This window comes from Spea bombifrons, chromosome 1 (assembly GCF_027358695.1).
Source record: "Spea bombifrons isolate aSpeBom1 chromosome 1, aSpeBom1.2.pri, whole genome shotgun sequence".
Lineage (NCBI taxonomy): Eukaryota > Metazoa > Chordata > Amphibia > Anura > Pelobatidae > Spea > Spea bombifrons.
In genome coordinates, this window is record NC_071087.1 from 135,713,201 (window position 1) to 135,732,079 (window position 18,879).

Consider the following 18,879-nt stretch of genomic DNA (forward strand, 5'->3'; position numbering starts at 1 on the left):
TTATAAAGAAAATGTGGTTTTACATTTAATTTTATATATATATATATATATATATATATATACTGGTAAGCACACCTGGGAACTCTCTGGGTTTGACCTGGAGTATCCAGCTAAAGAGCTGCTTCCCTGGGTCTAAGGGTCATTTTCCTCTTTCGTTGGTATGACGGCGCCGACTTCCTTTTTTACCCCCCACCCACTTATCTGAGGCTAGCTCCACCCCTATATATGGCTAATCCCGCCTCTACACAGGTACTATGCCCTCTCACAAAGCCATCCCAGCTGAAAAGGAAGAACTTTAGCCTGCCGTGGGAAGTTCCCATCTATAGCCTGTGATCAGCTCCCTGGGGCAACAATCTATCAATAGAGAAACATGACTTTTTATAATATATTTCAATTTTAACAAGAGGCATTTTTTAAATTTGCTGCACAATTTAAAAATATCAAAATACCTCCACCCTATTAATTTGACAAGTGGCACAGAAGATGGGATTTTTGTCTCCAAAAAAATAAAAATTGCTAGGCATCAATTGTCCTGTTTAACCCTTTCACTGCAGAACTGACTGGCAGCTTCACGCGGGATCATTCACTTTTAGAATAATAAAATAGTAAAATACAAAAGGATATGAGTCCAACACATAACTGAGGTGGGAAGGACAGACTAAAAACTACTTTGTGATCAATATTGTATGCATATGTGAGGGAGAGCGCGGGTCTTGAGTAACATGTTTGAGGCAACACTCTCGGCCCCTATTATTATTACTATTATTATGTTTTATTTATTATATAGCAGCAACCATTTACGCAGAGCTTCTTACTAACCATTAGCTATATTCAAGAGGTGTGATAAAACTAGAACTGACAGACTAAGAAAAACTGATACAAAACAGGCCCTGCTCGCAAGCTTTCCCTAAATCACAATTATAAAATAGGGCACCCGCTATTATGTTTTTTTTTTTGTTTAGTTTTGTTAGAAGGGGAGAGATGCATGGGAGATTGAATCATCTTTGCGTGACATTTTCAATGATGAGTTTTAGAAGTGACTGATATTGAACATATGACCCTTACATTAACCATTATATGCAAATCAGGGTGATTATTGTTTTAAATTGTGTTTAAAAGTAATTGAATTCTTCTCAATACCCAAAAAATAAATTCAACCTGTCCTCAGAGCTCTCCACTGATAAACCTTTTGCCCTTCCAGGCGACAATAAAACTAGAAGCCATAAAATCCTCCTCTGTGTGCAGACAGATATCCAGAGCCTCAACGTTTATATTACTGTTATGTCCCTTTCACAGGACGCTATTAAAATAGAACATTGTATATACTGCCCTTTGTCTCCTGTCACTTATATTAGGTCTTTCTATTTGGAACATCACAAGTGCTAGAAAACCTGGGAAAGAAATAGGAAGGAACTGTCACTTGGAAAAATGATAGCAAACTGTATTCTAAGAACAATAAATGTCCATATCAAGCACATTATATAGTATCTGCGGCCATTGGAAGAGAGCATTTGCAGTAAAGTTGGAAAGAGACCGCAGACTTGTTCGGCTCCCGTAGTGACACATAGAAACTAGGGTAAAATAGGCATTATTAAAAATAATAAACATCCACTTATTCCAATGATGGTCACCCCCCCCATCTTTGTTGAAGACCAACTTATGTCAGGCCTTGGGTCCCAGAGTAACATACGTTCAGAAGCTGCTATAGAATAGGAGGGCTATAGTCTCCCATTTTTAAGCACCCCAATTACAGTGGGTGACGTTATGTCTACCCCCCACCCATTTGCCTATTTGGTTAACCCAAAGAGGCTCTTGATCTTGGAGTTGACTCTCCAGGGGCCAAGTGCCCTCAGGTTTCAGGTTTAAAAGGCTCAATGTCCTTTGTGTTTACCAAGTTAACCAACGTACCACAAGCTGATAAAACTTATTTTTAAGTGTTCAAGGGAGTTGAACATTACCTGTTCATGCAATATAGCAGTGATTTGGGATAAGATTAGACATTTAATATCACCAGCTGAGTCAAGGGTTATGAAGATCAAGTGTCTGCTTTTGGGGATTTTCACCGGTGCAAATAATCTCAACTCACAATTTAGTAAGTAAAGTCCTGAAGATGTTCTGCGATCTGAAAATACAACTGAAACCCCTATCTTATATGGAGTCTAAAATTAACCTCTTCCATCCATGTTCATGACAAACGTATGAAAAGAGAATATACCTTGGCTTTAAATGGTGTACTAGTTTGTTTACATAGAACGGCATTTTATCTTATGAATGTTTCCGCAGTTTGGAATAATACAGATCCAAACACACAAAGAACTGAATGCTGTTCTTATAAATTGAAAAGCCTGAGGTTCTAAGCACTAAATACATTCTTTGTGATAAATGATCTAATCATGATTCTAGCTAATAGACTGCTCTCATAATGCTGTGAGGTTAACCTTTAAAATAATTGTCAGCCCACCTTTTGGAATTATAATGATTTCATAAGTGCTAGTTATTGCAGGCTTCCTACTACTTTGAAGGATGCACACGTACTGTTCATCCTGATCTGCTGATAAGAAGTAGTTGACCTTAAATCTTCCTATCATTCAGATGAAAGACTGTATCTTCCCCCAGCAGCAGCTTCACAAGTACTCCAGAAAAAAAGAAGTGACAAGGGCCAAAATGAATTAACAAAGGGAACGTGTTTCCTATCCTGTCCAATACATCTGTATTGTATACATCGCTTACCAGCAGGTGGCTTCATGTCAGTCTTGTTCCACAGATCCTATCATCAACAGATACGTCTTTTCCAGTGCTGGAACATTAGAAATGCCATATTACGGATCATTTTTATACATTTGTAAGTCTGCCAGTGCTTTAATGTTAATATGAAGGCATGAAAATCCATTGAAGTCAGGATTTTAAGGGAAAGTATTTAAGTAAATGGAGCATAGGGTTGTTTTGCAAGCACTTTTGGTGGCCAGACCTTTTTGGGAGAATAGGTGACCTTAATTTTGTTGGATTTTACTATTACTTTTGGATTATAGTACACCATACGTTTCCAAATTAACCTTCAGTAAAACTTAGACTGAAGACTTCTATATACTTCGAATACAGTATTTCTAAGAAAAAAGAAAGTTAAGCAATCTTAAACAAGGTCCCTTTAACATATATCTGTAGATGTGGAGGCAGAGAAGTAGCATGTTAAAACTAAACAAGCAAGTCTATGGTTCATTTAACAGTAACTGTATTCTATCAGTTATAGTGTAAGTAAACTGTGATCTATCTTGCCTTGTAATCACTCTACAGAGTGGAGCACAGAGGCATTTAAAGAGGCTAAAGCACCAAATCTATTAGGGAAAGCCCCGACTCGCAGAGATCTGGAACATGGGAGAATACAGCATATCCCCCAACATATCACGTGTCCAAACTGGGACCCCGTTTGTTTGGGATATGGCTACTGGTGGATTCAGGGTCACCTACTTTACCCCTCTTGGATTATAAAGCCGAACACAGTGATATGACATCATATGCCCGTGCACAGATTTACTACATCACGAAGAAGCCCCGTAGGAGCTTTGTGTAACTCAACAGCACAAACCTAAATCGTTTTCACAGCTCAGTGGGCTGGTCAAGGAAGATCTTGTGAGACAAATTGTCCCATGATCCTCGCTGCCTGCAAAAGTGGGACAATGCCAGAAAAAGTGGACTGTGCTGTGGTATGGTGCACTGTGTAGAAGGGATGTGCAATATGTTTGTATATACAGCAAGCTTTTGTATAGTAAATTCAGTAGGCACCTAATAGAATCTATAGGTTGTATAGTAAAGCAATGTCCCTAAAGTGAAGCCAGGAGCACATTTTGCGGAATATGGATTACTATCTATTATTATTGTGACATCATATTTGGATTCAGATATATATATATATATATATATATATATGTATATATATATATATATATATATATATATGCAACTTTTTGCCTATTTCAATTTGACATTATTTTCCATACAGTATGTTATAAAATATGCTAAAATATAACTATACATGGATATGTATGTGTTCCAGTTTTTAAATGTATATATTTTGTTTTTACTGCTTAAATGCCAGTTTGCCAAGTATTTAATGGATGGAAAAAATATGGATTTAACAAGAAAAAGTAGAATAGAGTAACAGTCCTGCAAATAGTACAATTAATTCTTGTAAATCAGTTAAGCTGTAAATAAGTACAATAGATCTTTTTAATAGGTGCACAGTATCCAAGCCATTAGTTTCATGCCAACGTCTTTTCCATTCACAATACTTTAGTCCCTGACTTATAAATCTTTTGTCATCAAGCAGCATTACTCTTCCCAAGCAAGACCAACATTGAACAAGGTACCGTGAGCGAAAGTCAATGAAGGTTGGGCAGGCAATGAAATTATTACAGATTTCACAATGAACACTAATGGACTCCTTTAATGTGATTAGTTGTAAATGCCCATGACCTTGTTGACAACAGGTCATTTTTAGTATGTTAATTTTCTTTCCATTTTGAATCCCTTTATGAATTTGCATAATAAAGATTTGTGTTACTAGCTTTTTCATCTCATAATTTAATATCTGACCCTTTGTCTTAATTATCTAAAATGTACGTTTAGTTTGCTGTCATAGAATTATAGCGCCATCTGATTCTGCAGCGTTGTACAAAGGGTAGACAGGACAGAACAAGTACTATATAACATAACAAGATGACTTACAGAAACAGGTGAAGAGGGCCCTGCTCAAATGAGCTTACAATCTAGAGATATGCGAGTCTTTCAGGCTACATAATTGTTTTATTACCAAAGGATTTCCCCTCTTTTCCCTCATCGTCATTTTTCCTTAAAGGCAAACTCTACTGCCTTAAATAGCCAAGCATTAATTCATATTAAAGGGACACTCCATCCATCATACGCCCTTTAATGCACATTATAGGAGAGTGGTTCATGTAAATCTTCATGGTGTCCCTTTTGCAAATGCATTTTTCCCTTTTCCCTATCCGCTTGCTATACCGTGATGTTAAGGAGGAACGTGGGTGTGAAAGGGTTAAAGTAAAAACAAGGCCAGATCACTTATACCATAACCCCCACCCTGTTTGCTCCACGACCCCAATACTTTATTGGCTGCCGCCACCAAGTTCTGTCTTAAGTTTTTAAGAATATCTGGAGGCTTCAGTAACTCCTTAAACTGCTGAAGCTCCACAAAAACCCAATTGAGTAAAAAAAAGTTTGTGTTATGATTCTGCTGTAGAAACGTAACCGTATTTCTCAAACCATAACTCTGAAGATACTTAATGCTGGTCCCCTGTAAGAGTTTATGGCACCCAGGACATGACAGCTTGCATCATTTGAAGATGTGCTGCATGAGTGCTCTTCATGTTCCAATGGTTTTATGGTGGGGTCTGGCCAGGATTCCAGATGTACACTGTGTGGCCAAAAAAAAGTTTATTTTCTGGTGTTCATGCAAGATCTCCTGTTAACCCTTAAACAAAGGTATTTTGCATGACATACCTACCGCTAGTCAGCTCCAGCACTGGCTTCACGTATTGTTGTTATTACCTTTTATTTATTAAGTGCCAACAAATGACGCAGCGCTGTACTATTTAAATGGGGCCGTTAACACATACATAGCAAATATACATTAATGCGTAGACACATCAGGAGCTGCCATGAGCTGCCATGTAGCCTTATGGTAATTTTACACAGGAATGGTAGGATGACACGCTCTATGTGCATCTGCAGAAAGTCCTAATGATTTCAGTGGACTGCTTTCCTGCCATTAGTTTCTTAAAGTAGCCAACCAGTGGCGCGAAAGTACTTAAAAAGTACTTTAATATGCATTACTTGTTGAGGACCCGAGATGGTACGCTGCAGAGTCCCGTTGAAAGTACCTGCTACGTATTTTATTATGCAGTTTTTTCCTGTGTACATAAGTTTTAAAATATTAGACCTGTACATTGTGCCTTCAGGTCTGTTTTAGCAGACTATTTTTTGTTTAGAGAGCTAGAATGTACCTTGAATGTAAGCAGAAATCCCTGCGTACCAGCTTTGTCTGTTTGATAGGTGACTGAAACCATTTGGTAACAAAAGATGCCTGATCAAATGGTTGTGTGATCACAGGAATTAAAAGCAACATTTATTTCTGTCTATTCATCCTGAACGTATCCCATGGCCGATTATAAATGCTTTCGCTGCTGCAGAGCACTTCGCATAACAGATGAACCCAAAGCTTCGTTCTGGTTTCCACTGGACCCTTCAATGATGAGTCTAATGTTGTCTCTTAATAGCCTTCTGCCTTTGTGTATCCAGCTAATATTAAGTATAGGGGGCTCGGAAGAACATTACTTTCCATCCAATTTTGGTTCTGGTTGTTGTCTGAACCCAAAACAATGCACTAATTAACACAAAGGCAATTGCCCAAGAATGGCTCCATGTAGATATAATACCGTATATGAACATTTGTTGTCCTCATATGGTAAACTATACAGGATACTACTGTATACTACTGTATATAACTGCTCCCAAACATACCCAAAGGGGTAGTCAAGGGTAACTTCTGTGTCTGATAACGCAGCATTGAGCGTTCTCAGAGTTATGGTTTGAGGGATATGATTAAGTTTCCATAATAGAATCATAACATGAAGATGTTCTGCGTACTGACAGTGTGCCCTTCAGAATGATAGGAAACATGATAGGAGGGGGTTAAACAGGGCGTGACTAATATGAAAAGGTGGCCCTGACTGTGGCCCTCAAGGGCCGTAGAATTAGGGGCTCATGACAGGTAGATTGATATGTATTATGACACAGTTTGTAAACAGTAGTTTATTATCCATTAGGTAAACTAGGCAAATGCCTAAGGTGCCCCAAGCTCCTGTGGCCCCTGGTGTGCTAATGTATAATCTACTAAGAGCGCTAGTACCGGCTGCATATCAACAGCTGCCCTGTGTAGGCTATTGTAGATGTGAGGAGGTCACCTAGGGGCCCTTGGGCTCCTACTCTAGTATTGCTGGTAGCTCTGTGAATGTTCTGTGATGCTTTCACTACTTTTTAATTTGCCTAACTTTGAAGGTACCGGGCAAGAATTAATCCATATCTCTTTGTTTCTTGTGTCCAGGTATCAGATGAATCCGTGAAGGCCTTTGCTGAACACTGTCCCGGGTTACAGTATGTTGGTTTTATGGGCTGCTCTGTTACATCGGAAGGTGTTATACACCTCACCAAGGTAAGGGTGTGTAACTGTATGTTTTGGTTTGGTAATTAGCACTCCTTTCATGCTCCATTCTCTAAGTAATACATTTCCTGGATTTTGCACCTTTTGATCAGAAGCTATAATCTGGTAGCTTCAACTGAACAAATCTTGGTTTGCCAAATTGAGAAGAAGCAAAATACTGCACTCAGCTTTAAGCAACATGTCTCCCATATATTTAACGCATGAGTATGAGCGTGTAGGTTACACATGCTTACAGGTCGCTATGTGTATTGTCGTTCCTTCCTTCCATTGCTGTGGTAAGGATCAGTTTGGACCAACGATCAGTGTTGGTTTTGCTGTTTTCTTATTCACATTGGTCGTGTCTCGTTAAATAAGAATCTGACTTGAAATAATGGACATTGAGAGAGATACAGGACAAATGAATGTGTTGCGACATGCCTACATGCCTGCGTTATGTACAGTACTGATGTTGTCCATATTTTACATGACCTTTGTTTCGAGTCACACACTTTTTTAATGTTTTCAAAGGCATGGGCGTCGGCACCGGGGGGGAACGGGGGGACAGATCCCCCCCCCCAGTAACTCATGCGGGGGGGGAACGATAATGAAGAAATCCCCCCCAGGGCCGTAGGACCCCCCCCCAATAGAAACGCCGCAAATGCGGCCACGAGACCTTGAGGTGCGGCCCGCGTAAGATCGGCAGCCAGGGCAACAGATCTTACGCGGTCCGCACCTCGAGCCCTGCTACTTACCTGTGGGAGGGTCTTCTTTACTGCACAGAGGAAGCGGAACCCAGCAGAGTTCACGTGACATTCCATCACATCCTGCTTCCTCTGGCAGTACCAGAGAACGCAGAGGGAGGCCGTGCCCCCTGCTGAAGTCTGTGAGCGGCATCGAGGAGCTGCAGTGCAGGTAAGGGGGTGGGGAGGGTGTTTGAATGAGTATGTGTGATTGAGATAATGAATCTGTGAATGAATGAGTATATGAATGAATGAGTGTGTGATAGCATGGATGTGTAAGTGCTGGAACCTAGGCATGATGGGACTATGATTGCTGTTAGCAATCACACTCCTATCATGCCAAGTCAGCCAGTACATGCTGAAACCTAGCTAGCTGCCCCCCTTGTGTATTGATGCTGCCAGCAGTATGGGGTCTGCACATCACTTACAGCCACCCTGTACCAGCATGTACTATCTGCCTGGGTATGATAGGAGTGTGACTCCTAGTGTGAGAGATGGGGATAAAGTGGGGATCTGATGGGGAAAATGCTGTCCCCCCAGATTTTTAGGGGTTCCTACGCCCATGTTCAAGGGTCTTATAATCTGAATTCAAATTTGTGGACATAATATGATTTTGTGTTTCGTATGCTTAGTTTCTAGCAGCTTGCTCGTCATTGGCATACATTGTTGTTTTTCATGTTCTTCAGAATATCATTTTCGTTTGAGCAGTAGTTATGTGCTCTGCTTTATCCAGAAACCAAGAAAGAAATGTTAGCTTGGGAAACTGAATACCCCTGTTGCCTGAAGTCCCTGAAAACATAATCCATGTTATGGTGTATTGAATACAATAAAACATTCAAGTGGCTACTAAAACAGAGTACGTCAAGTAAATGTTTATCATTCACATCCTTAATTTTAAAAAAAATAATGTAAAAGAATGAATGCCTTTCAAAATGTTGAGCAAATGCAACTAGGCTAATATGTCACTGTTATTTTATATAAAATATACAATGTCATCTGATCAAAACTAGCAGGTGATCTGATTTCCTGCACAAAGTCTAAATTGTTAGTCTCTAAGGTCTTCAGAGGTCTTACACATCTGCATAGATGTTATTTTACTATTGAGGCACCAATCTAGCAACATGATGTCATTGTGACATATAATTAAGCACAAGCTTAATGACATTGGAAAATAAAATGTCAGTATTGCTAGGAGCCTTACAGTTTGTCAGATATTTGCCCATGGGCAATGTATTGTTCTGTGGCCAGTGGGAATACATTGAAGTTTTGTGCATATCATTCTCTTCTCCCACTGCCTGCCCGTGTTAGGCTCACATTTTCTTGAGCGCAAAAAATATAGGGAAGAATAACCAAAAATATAGGAGCATTACCAAAGTAATTAACTGTGTTGCCAGTGCCACTTGTGAAGACCGCTGAAACACAATTTACAGTGCCACTATAATAAACAAGTACCTTGAAGAGTACGCAGTTGTCTTACATTACATCACAGCTGGATCATTTCATATGGAAAAACTGCTGAATTATAAATCTACTGATCTGCTATCTTAAAAAGACACTCCAGCCGTCATACAGTGGGGCAAAAAAGTATTTAGTCAGCCACCAATTGTGCAAGTTCTCCCACTTAAAAGATGAGAGAGGCCTGTAATTTTCACCATAGGTAAACTTCAACTATGAGAGACAGAATGTAGGGAAAGAATATAGGAAATCACATTGTAGGATTTCTAATGAATTCATTAGTAAATTCCTCGGTAAAATAAGAAGTATTTGGTCACCTACAAACAATCAAGATATCTGGCTCTCACAGACCTGTAACATCTTCTTTAAGAGTCTCCTCTGTCCTCCACTCGTTACCTGTATAAAAGACACCTGTCCACAACCTCAAACACTCCAAACCCCACTATGGCCAATACCAAAGAGCTGCTGAAGGACACCAGAAACAAAATTGTAGACCTGCACCAGGCTGGGAAGACTGAATCTGCAATAGGCAAGCAGCTTGGTGTGAAGAAATCAACTGTGGGAGCAATTATTCGAAAATGGAAGACACACAGGACCACTGATAATCTCCCTCGATCTGGGGCTCCATGCAAGATCTCACCCCGTGGTGTCAAAATGATCACAAGAACAGTGAGCAAAAATCCCAGAACCACACGGGGGGACCTAGTGAATGACCTGCAGAGAGCTGGGACCAAAGTAACAAAGGCTACCATCAGTAACACACTATGCCGCCAGGGACTCAAATCATGCAGTGCCAGACGTGTCCCCCTGCTTAAGCCAGTACATGTCCGGGCCCATCTGAAGTTTGCTAGAGAGCATTTGGGTGATCCAGAAGAGGATTGGGGCGAATGTCATATGGGCAGATGAAACCAAGGTAGAACTTTTTGGTAGAAACTCAACTCGTCGTGTTTGGAGGAGAAAGAATGCTGAGTTGCACCATACCTACGGTGAAGCATGGGGGTGGAAACATCATGCTTTGGGGCTGTTTTTCTGCAAAGGGACCAGGACGACTGATCCGTGTAAAGGAAAGAATGAATGGGGCCATGTATTGTGAGATTTTGAGTGCAAACCTCTTTCCATCAGCAAGGGCATTGAAGATGAAACGTGGCTGGGGCTTTCAGCATGACAATGATCCCAAACACACCGCCCAGGCAAGGAAGGTGTGTCTTCGTAAGAAGCATTTCAAGGTCCTGGAGTGGCCTAGCCAGTCTCCAGATCTCAACCCCATAGAAAACCTTTGGAGGGAGTTGAAAGTCCGTGTTGTCCAGCGACAGCCCCAAAACATCACTGCTCTAGAGGAGATCTGCATGGAGGAATGGTCCAAAATACCAGCCACAGTGTGTGAAAATCTTGTGAAGACTTACAGAAAACGTTTGACCTCTGTCATTGCCAACAAAGGGTATATAACAAAGTATTGATATGAACTTTTGTTATTGACCAAATACTTATTTTCCACCATAATTTGCAAATAAATTCTTTAAAAATCAGACAATGTGATTTATGGACTTTGTTGTCTCATTCTGTCTCTCATAGTTGAAGTGTACCTATGGTGAAAATTACAGGCCTCTCTCATCTTTGTAAGTGGGAGAACTTGCACAATTGGTGGCTGACTAAATACTTTTTTGCCCCACTGTATGTACTTTTGATGTGCATGTGATCGGTTTAAGGATTTTATGGTCCCTTTGTATGTATGTAGTGTCCCCATATGCACTTTTCCCCCACCACCTTGGCTATATTCTACTTATACTGCGAGTCAGATTCAGTATAGGGTGGCAAATGCTCTGGGCAATGGTCTTACGACACCCCCCTGCCCATGTGCAGAAAGTACTCTCATTGGTTTCGGAACATCGGACCACAGAGGACGTGAGCAATTGTAAAGGTAAGTAGTTTTTAGCAATGATTCTAAAAATACTTTGTAAGTACTTTCATATGCATTGATTGTTTTGGGGACTTCCCAGAACACTGGATTGTCCCTTTAATTTAGCAAATCCTTTACATTTTGTAATAGAGTGGAAAGATTTTCAAATAATCTATGGAAAGTTATGGATCTTAGATTATTCTGAGCACTGGCATTCTTTATGTTGTATTGTTCTGTATTCATGAAAACTACTTGGGGTGGAATAATGCCTTGGGGTATAGCAAATTATAACATTACGCCTTATTCCCCTTCAGCTCAGGCATCTTGCCAGCCTCGACTTGCGTCATATCACTAAACTGGACAACGAGACAGTGATGGAGATAGTGAGAAGGTGCCACAGCCTTACGTCCCTCAATCTCTGCCTGAACAGGAGCATTAATGACAGGTACCTTCAACCAACTTTACATGTCTTTTCCCAGGCACCGTAAATGTCCTGCTTAATGGATTAGAAAATGAAATCGGTTGTGTTTTCCTGAACACAAAAAAGTCTGCTGTCCTCTAAAGTCTACAAGTCGTTATTTCGCTTTTAGGCTTGCATGAGTTGTTACCAGAGAACTGGTTTGAAGACATGTCTAAAGCCGAAACTTAATATCAAATTTATTTGAACGTATCGACCATTTAAAACAAGGCATCCGATGCAAATACTCACCTGTGTGTTAGCCTGAGCTTGGTCAGTATGGTGTTTGATTTAGAAGTGGCATTCGTTTTAAACCCTGTTTCATATGCCCTTCGTGATCAGGTATAGAAACTCACACACAGTCTGACTTACGGGCATCAAAACCTATTAGATCATACAACAGAGAAGTACCTATAACCATCTGACAGATGTCTTACCACCATATCAACGGAGAACTTTCTTTCTGATAGGCCAGTTTACATGGTTGCTGGTCAGATAGGACCACAAAAGGTCACTAAAGGAAGAGTTGTTGTTTTAATGCTTTTGCCTCGCTATATGGTATAAAGACTTAAAACCGGTAAGTTGCCTCGTGAAGTTCCAAGATTGCCCTGCATAATGCATGATTCAGTATGTGAGGAGATGGAAGACATCTCTATGATGTAACTACACATTGTAGGGGGTCAGTCAAGCTTTTCCTGCAGTCGAATCTCCCGGTTTGGACCTTCATAACATACAGTGAATAAACCCATCCGTGCTGATGAATGAAGTGCTCTGTACTGCGGAATACTGGAAGTGGGTGCTGGATCTTCTACTTTTGCAAGTGAAATGAGATTATTTTACATTTGTCAATATTTTATTATATCTGGGGCAATGAATACATTTATCAGTACCTACTTGTGTTACAATATTGTAATATATTATATCTTTGCGCTTCCTCCCAGCTCCAACCGCTCAAATTAGCTTTCAGCAAACATCTATTTATGTTGTCTCATTGTTATAGCAGAGGCTTCCTTTGCAAATGTATACACGTTATGCACTTTTCATTTATTCTTCATATAACAATATTTGTTAGATTGAGTGATGAGGTTCTGGTTCTAGCCTACAGGGAAACAATAGTTTCCATTACAAATCATGTGCTGGCATGTAATTAGAAAGTGAGTTTTCTTTAACTATAGATAGGGAAGGAAGCATTTTTGCTCAATAATTCATTTCTAAACACCTTTTAAGAAAATAATTTTTCAAGGTTTGATACGGGTCTTTTCGTGTTACTCACAATTAGATTATGCCGATAAAATAATGGTTGCAATTTATAATGGGTCAGAAGGTATTAACGTGCCGGTAAATGTATTTGTATACGTGTATATACACTACCGTATAAAACACTAGATATAATATACCATATATATATATATATATATATATATATATATATATATATATATATATATATATATATATATGTTACCTAAAATGAAAGGGTTTCTGCTCATAGCAATAAACCATAATTTAACAGGCATATTAGCCCAGGAGATGGCATGTAGGCTTCTTTTCAGTTTGTACATACAGGAAGCTGTACATGCCCAGCTTACGTGTGCCCACACATGTTTGGGTAGAGGATAAAAAAATAACACGCAATCTTTATAACACAGTTGTGTGCTATAAAGACGTAAATACATCTGTTGTGATTGGTTATGTCTGTTTATTCTAAGACTCATGTTTGCGTCTTACAAATACACATTGGTCTCTCCAAAGGGGCTTCTGCCTCGGAGTATCTGTTTATATGATATATCTCGTGGTTTCATTCATTACGAAGTGCTGTTGGTAAGCGCTGACCTTCTTTAATGTATTTTTTTTACATGCTGAGTTATACATGTGTTCAACGAGACAATTGGGATTCCAGCTCCAGCTTCCAGCTCCCTTACACCGCGATTGGTTAATACCACCGAAAAGATGGTTTTAACGAATTCCAATTTAACTGAAAGTCACATATAATTCTTACTCATCGTAAAAAAAAATTAAACAAATTAAGCATTAGGGCTTCGGCATTTCAACAGTGCACATCCTCCCACGTTCTCCTCTTGTCTTGTTCTGATACAGTCCTGATACATTACTGTCAGCGAAACTTTTTGTGTCTGCTTCCCGGTGACAATAAACGGATAGCGGCCATATCTCTGTAGGGATAGCCGCTGTTTTAAATTAAACACGTCAAGCCGAGGAATGCATCTCTTTAGCTGCCACTGCTTGAGACTGTGCAGCCTTTTTGCCTAAGATGTCCCTCAGGCCTTATTTTTTTGTACATTGAACAGCTATTTCCAGGTTATTTAAGCATTGCTGTTATTTTATGTGTATAGACTCTCTCGTGAATTTATTTCTATTGTATTCTATTTATTTTTTTCCCCCTTTATTCATCCAGATCTGCTTTCTGTCAGTTCTTTTAGTAAACAGCACGTCGCCTATATAAACACATTTATAAAAATAAATCTAAACCATTTTTTCTAGGTGGTGTAGTAATACTTTCCCTTCCAAATGCTTTTAACACATTGCATTAACATATCACGCATGCCTATGATCTAACCTAAATAAATGATGTATTGTATGCACGCACTCGGTGTAGATCTGGTGGAAACATGGCTGGTTACATTGTTCCAACAGGCTTGGCGACTGGTATTCCCATCTTAGATCTCTGAGAATAGTGAATATCACCTGGAATGAAATTTTATTTCATGCAGACTTATTAAGTGACAATTATGTTTAATTAGATACTATTATAAGAAAAAGTGTACTTTTCCATGAATCAAGTACAGTTACCTATCTACTTTCCTTCAACTCGGAAGAAGACTGGATGCCGGAGCCATCAGCAAATTTAGTATTAATGCCGATATGAAATTTGTATGTTTTTGCTCATCCTAAGCGTAATCTGCTCATTTGGAATTATTGGTGCTCTGCGGGTCCCCCTGGCTCAGTAATTTAAGAAATGTGATATACTGTATGGGACGGGAAAGGAATTACTTTGATTCTTGTTTGAGAATTTAGCACATTGCAAATGCTGAATTCCCAGCAGACGCAACCAGCGTATCCTGAAACCATCCCATGCAGAAAATTATGTGCTTTACTTTATTATCCGAAGTTCTCGGACTTAATAAATGAAGACAACACGGAGCCCCCGGGGCTCACCAATCAGCTCTCACGTTGTGTCTATCATGACAGTGTTGTACATGTAACCGATATTGTTATCCCTAATGGGATATTTGTTATAGTATTGATTCTGAAATCCAGAGCAGCATGGGTTTGATGTCACATTTCTAGAGCGGTATATATTTGATGAAGAACAGCATGCTTTGAAACTAACCTCTGTCATTGAAACTTTGAAACACAGCGCAAGATACAGAAGGTCGTGTTCTTTAATCTGCATGGGATGTGCAAGAAGTTTCGACTAACGTACGTTTCCATGTGTGTGTTTACAAGTAAAGAGGCTAAGAGCTTTGGGTTATTGAACAAAGAAGAGATTTCAGGGAAATAATTACCGATCCACTTAATGGTACAGACAATTACATCAACTTTTTGTTAATATCCCGAGTTGTACACTACTGTTGAAAAGTTCTTGTTTTTGAAAGAGGAGCACATTTTGTCCATTTTTTTGTTGGCTAATCCAAGTTTAAGTTGTTTATATAGCCTTTAAGGTAGAGGAAAACAAGAAATGGTCGTGGTGGAATAAAACATGATGGGGTAAGAATACGGTGTGGCTCAAACCTCAACTGATCCCCAAAGAAACGGGTCTTTCTTACTTTACCGTGTTGCTAGCACAGAGCTGAGGAAGAGCTGATCTCTTGGCATTCATGGCAAATTAGATAACATACGTCCGATCCCCTGGACTGTTAACATACTGTGTTTTATACTGACCTTAGGTGAGACCAAGCACTGATCATGGTTTGAGTGTTTTAGATCAGGAAAACCAGACAGACTAGATTATTATTAATATTTATTGTTTTATATAGCGCCATCAAATTCTGTAGCACTGTACAATGGGTAGACAGGACACAACAAGTAGTCTGTAACATAACAATTTGACTTACAGAGACAACAGGTGAGGAGGGCCCTGCTCAAAGGAGCTTACAATCTATGGTTTTAGGGTGTATTACACAATGGATGTGCCGAATGGTTCTTATCTTCCGCCAGGCTCTCTGCTTCTGTGTTGCAGGACGGTCCACTGCTTGCTTCCACTAAAGCTGTAGAATCAGGGTTCCTTTTTTCAGCAGGATAATAAAGGCTTCTTTGATTTCCCAAACGCTACCTCTGCCCTGCAATAGCCGCCAACTCTGGAAATATTCATTTAACTAACATTGTCATCGCGGTACCTTTTATACTTTTGTAATAATCCCTGTAAGACCTTCTGCACTTGAATGTCAAAAATAATGACTCCAGCAATCAGACACAATTTAGTGTGCTCAATTGAGCTATATCTTTTCAGTGGCGACGATTAACTCGGGTGAGACGTGCTCAGTGATTACAGGGCCTGGGCGTCTGAAGCAATGCAAGGAGCTCGGCTGAAGGGTACAGCAGACAAAGGCTGCGGCTTTTCCCAATGTAAACAGTTGCTTGCGTCGCTTCGCGGGACAAATCACTTCTAGGCGCTTCTCTCCTGACTGCGCGTTTAATGATTATCATTCCCGGCAGCGCGTGCTTCGCTGTTTTGGAGCAAAGCAATGTGTGGCATTAACAACAGCCTTTTATTCTGTGCTGTGGCTTGATATTTGTACGTTCTGCGCCAATATAATTTAAGGTTTTAGCCTGTTTTTTTGCCTGTATTTTATTGAATCTGGTCTTTTAAAACAGAATAGTTATTTCAAACATCCCCGTCCAGTTACAATAAACACCGGGTCATTTTTATGAATGTGGGCAAAGTCTGCCCGTTTTTCCAGATGTAGAGACTCCGCTCTTAATCAGTTCTTGATCTCATCTTAGATTCAGGATAGCTTTATGCCCGTCCCATGCATGTTAAAATTCCCTTACTGTATTAGCCTCTACCACTCCTGCTGGGGGGCAGTTCCATTTATCTAACACCCACTCAGTAAAGTAAAAAATGCCGTGCATTAAGATCCCGACCTTCTATTTTTTGTTTTATTTATAAAGCAGCAGCTTTTTGTTAATATAAATAAGATATAAAACTATTAATAGCATACACAGAATTTAAGACAGAAGGAGAAGAGGACACTGGTCTTGCGAGCTTACAATCTGTTGATCACCCACACGCCTTGTGATATGGGTACTTTTGGCTGAGAGTGATGTGAGAACCACATTGAGCACTGGATACTCCAGAAGAGAACTTCCTTTGACCGCCAGTCCTCGGCATATGTTTCACATTTTGATGGCACCATGTTAGGGACAAGTAACGAACCCATCAGACAAATGGGCCACTTTGACAACACTGGGGCATTGCCCGATAAACTAAATACTTCTATGTGCTGCTTCTTGTATGTGACGGACATATTGGGGAGATTTCATGGGGCTGACGCTTGCCTGACAACCATTGAATCTAATCTTAGAGCTGCGCCTGTCTTGGTTTTTCTTCTTGTGTCAAATCGCCCTTTACAGCGATAATAATATTAATAATAATGCTGTGATATTTTTATATGCGTGTAGACTATAACTATAACGCTGATTTCCTTGTGGCGATGCATTATATGGGCAGAAATGATGGTAAGCATTAAAAGCCTTTAGCTCAGCCTTAGGCCTTTAATACGTTGGCAATTTTTATTTAAGGAATCCAAAACGAGTATATTCACAAATAATTGGAAGTGCCTGCGTGACCCATTTCTAAACAGCGTGGCAGGCGGTGAAATGACAGAGCAGAGGGACCGGCAGTGCTGGCCCTTTTATTTGGGTCTCCAGTCGGCTCCTTTATTCCTGTTTAATTGTTAAAAGCTGTTTTCTTTTCTCTTCCTCTCATTTATTAATTATGTGTCTCCTGCAGGGAACGCATTCATCTCTGACACTTTATCTTCTTTTGTTCGGTTAGTTTTGCTGATAATCCAACCACTACGATGAGTTATAACACCGCTGATTCTTTCCACCTGTGCATGGCTACGGTTTATCTGTTTGCAGACAGTTTTTCTTCCCTGCTTGCAATCTGGTGAGTGTTGTTGAACAGAACCGAGGATTTAATACAATTAATGAATAGTCAATCTGATTTTTTTCTCAAATCACGCAATCTTCTTATTGCTTTGCCAACCAAATTGTAACGGCTTAAATCCTGGTACGTCTGATACTTCTGTATACATTGTTGTGACGTTTGAGGCTGTAGAACCTTTTGATATTCTCATACCCTGCAAACATCTTGAGCATCTACAAAAGAGGGGCAACAGGGGAGGAAAGAGACTCAGTGGGTTCATTGGGGAAAAATCCATTCATGTAGAAACATCTACGATATGCACCAACCCTGTGCTTCTCGTGTGTTTATTTATTTATTCTGTAATGTCAAGATGTACGTTAAAGAGCTGCTGTCCCTATCGGCCCTCTCCACTGTCCTTACTGCTGAACACATGTATATGTGGCCTCTGGGAACATCATACTCCATAGTGAAAATGGGCCGGTTCAGGAGATCAGAGATTGCCCTTATAACTGGTCCTTTAGGCTTTGGCTCCGCAGGAAGTATAATATCCCATTTAGATGATCTGCCCCGTTTTCGGTGGCACCAGCCTAGGCCACAGTACACCTCTGCCCTGCATACTCTAGAGGGGGCATTGCCTTAGAAAAGCAATACCAGGAATGTATTTGATGTCATTTCAAGAAAAGCAGTAGATGTTTTTGGCTGCATTGATGTGCACACAGTCTCATATTCACTGCCTCTGAAATGGATAATATCACACAGCGCCTGCAGGAACAGAACCATAAGCACTGCAACATATTTCCTCTCACGGCTGCAGAGTATCGCAACAAGAACCCTAAAGCCTCCTAAAGCTCTCTACAAAGATCGCAGATCCTCTCTCCGCCAGCCTTCCCTCTCTGCTCTGTTTGTTCCATTCTGTTTCAGATGATTCAATAAAATACAATGACATGCCCTAGTAAAGTTCAGGCAGATGGCGATGTGCAAAGTATTTGAACAGTATCTGGGATGTAA

General features: G+C 40.0%; 1 protein-coding gene across 1 annotated transcript in view; it reads left to right on the top strand.

Moving 5' to 3' along the window:
* Positions 1 to 18,879, top strand: part of FBXL17 (F-box and leucine rich repeat protein 17) — a 246,722-nt gene that overhangs the window by 65,055 nt on the left and 162,788 nt on the right. Inside the window, exons 5-6 of the mRNA XM_053474435.1 lie at positions 7,118 to 7,225; positions 11,620 to 11,750. Of these exons, the coding sequence (XP_053330410.1) occupies positions 7,118 to 7,225; positions 11,620 to 11,750 (239 nt within the window). The remainder of the gene's footprint in view (positions 1 to 7,117; positions 7,226 to 11,619; positions 11,751 to 18,879) is intronic.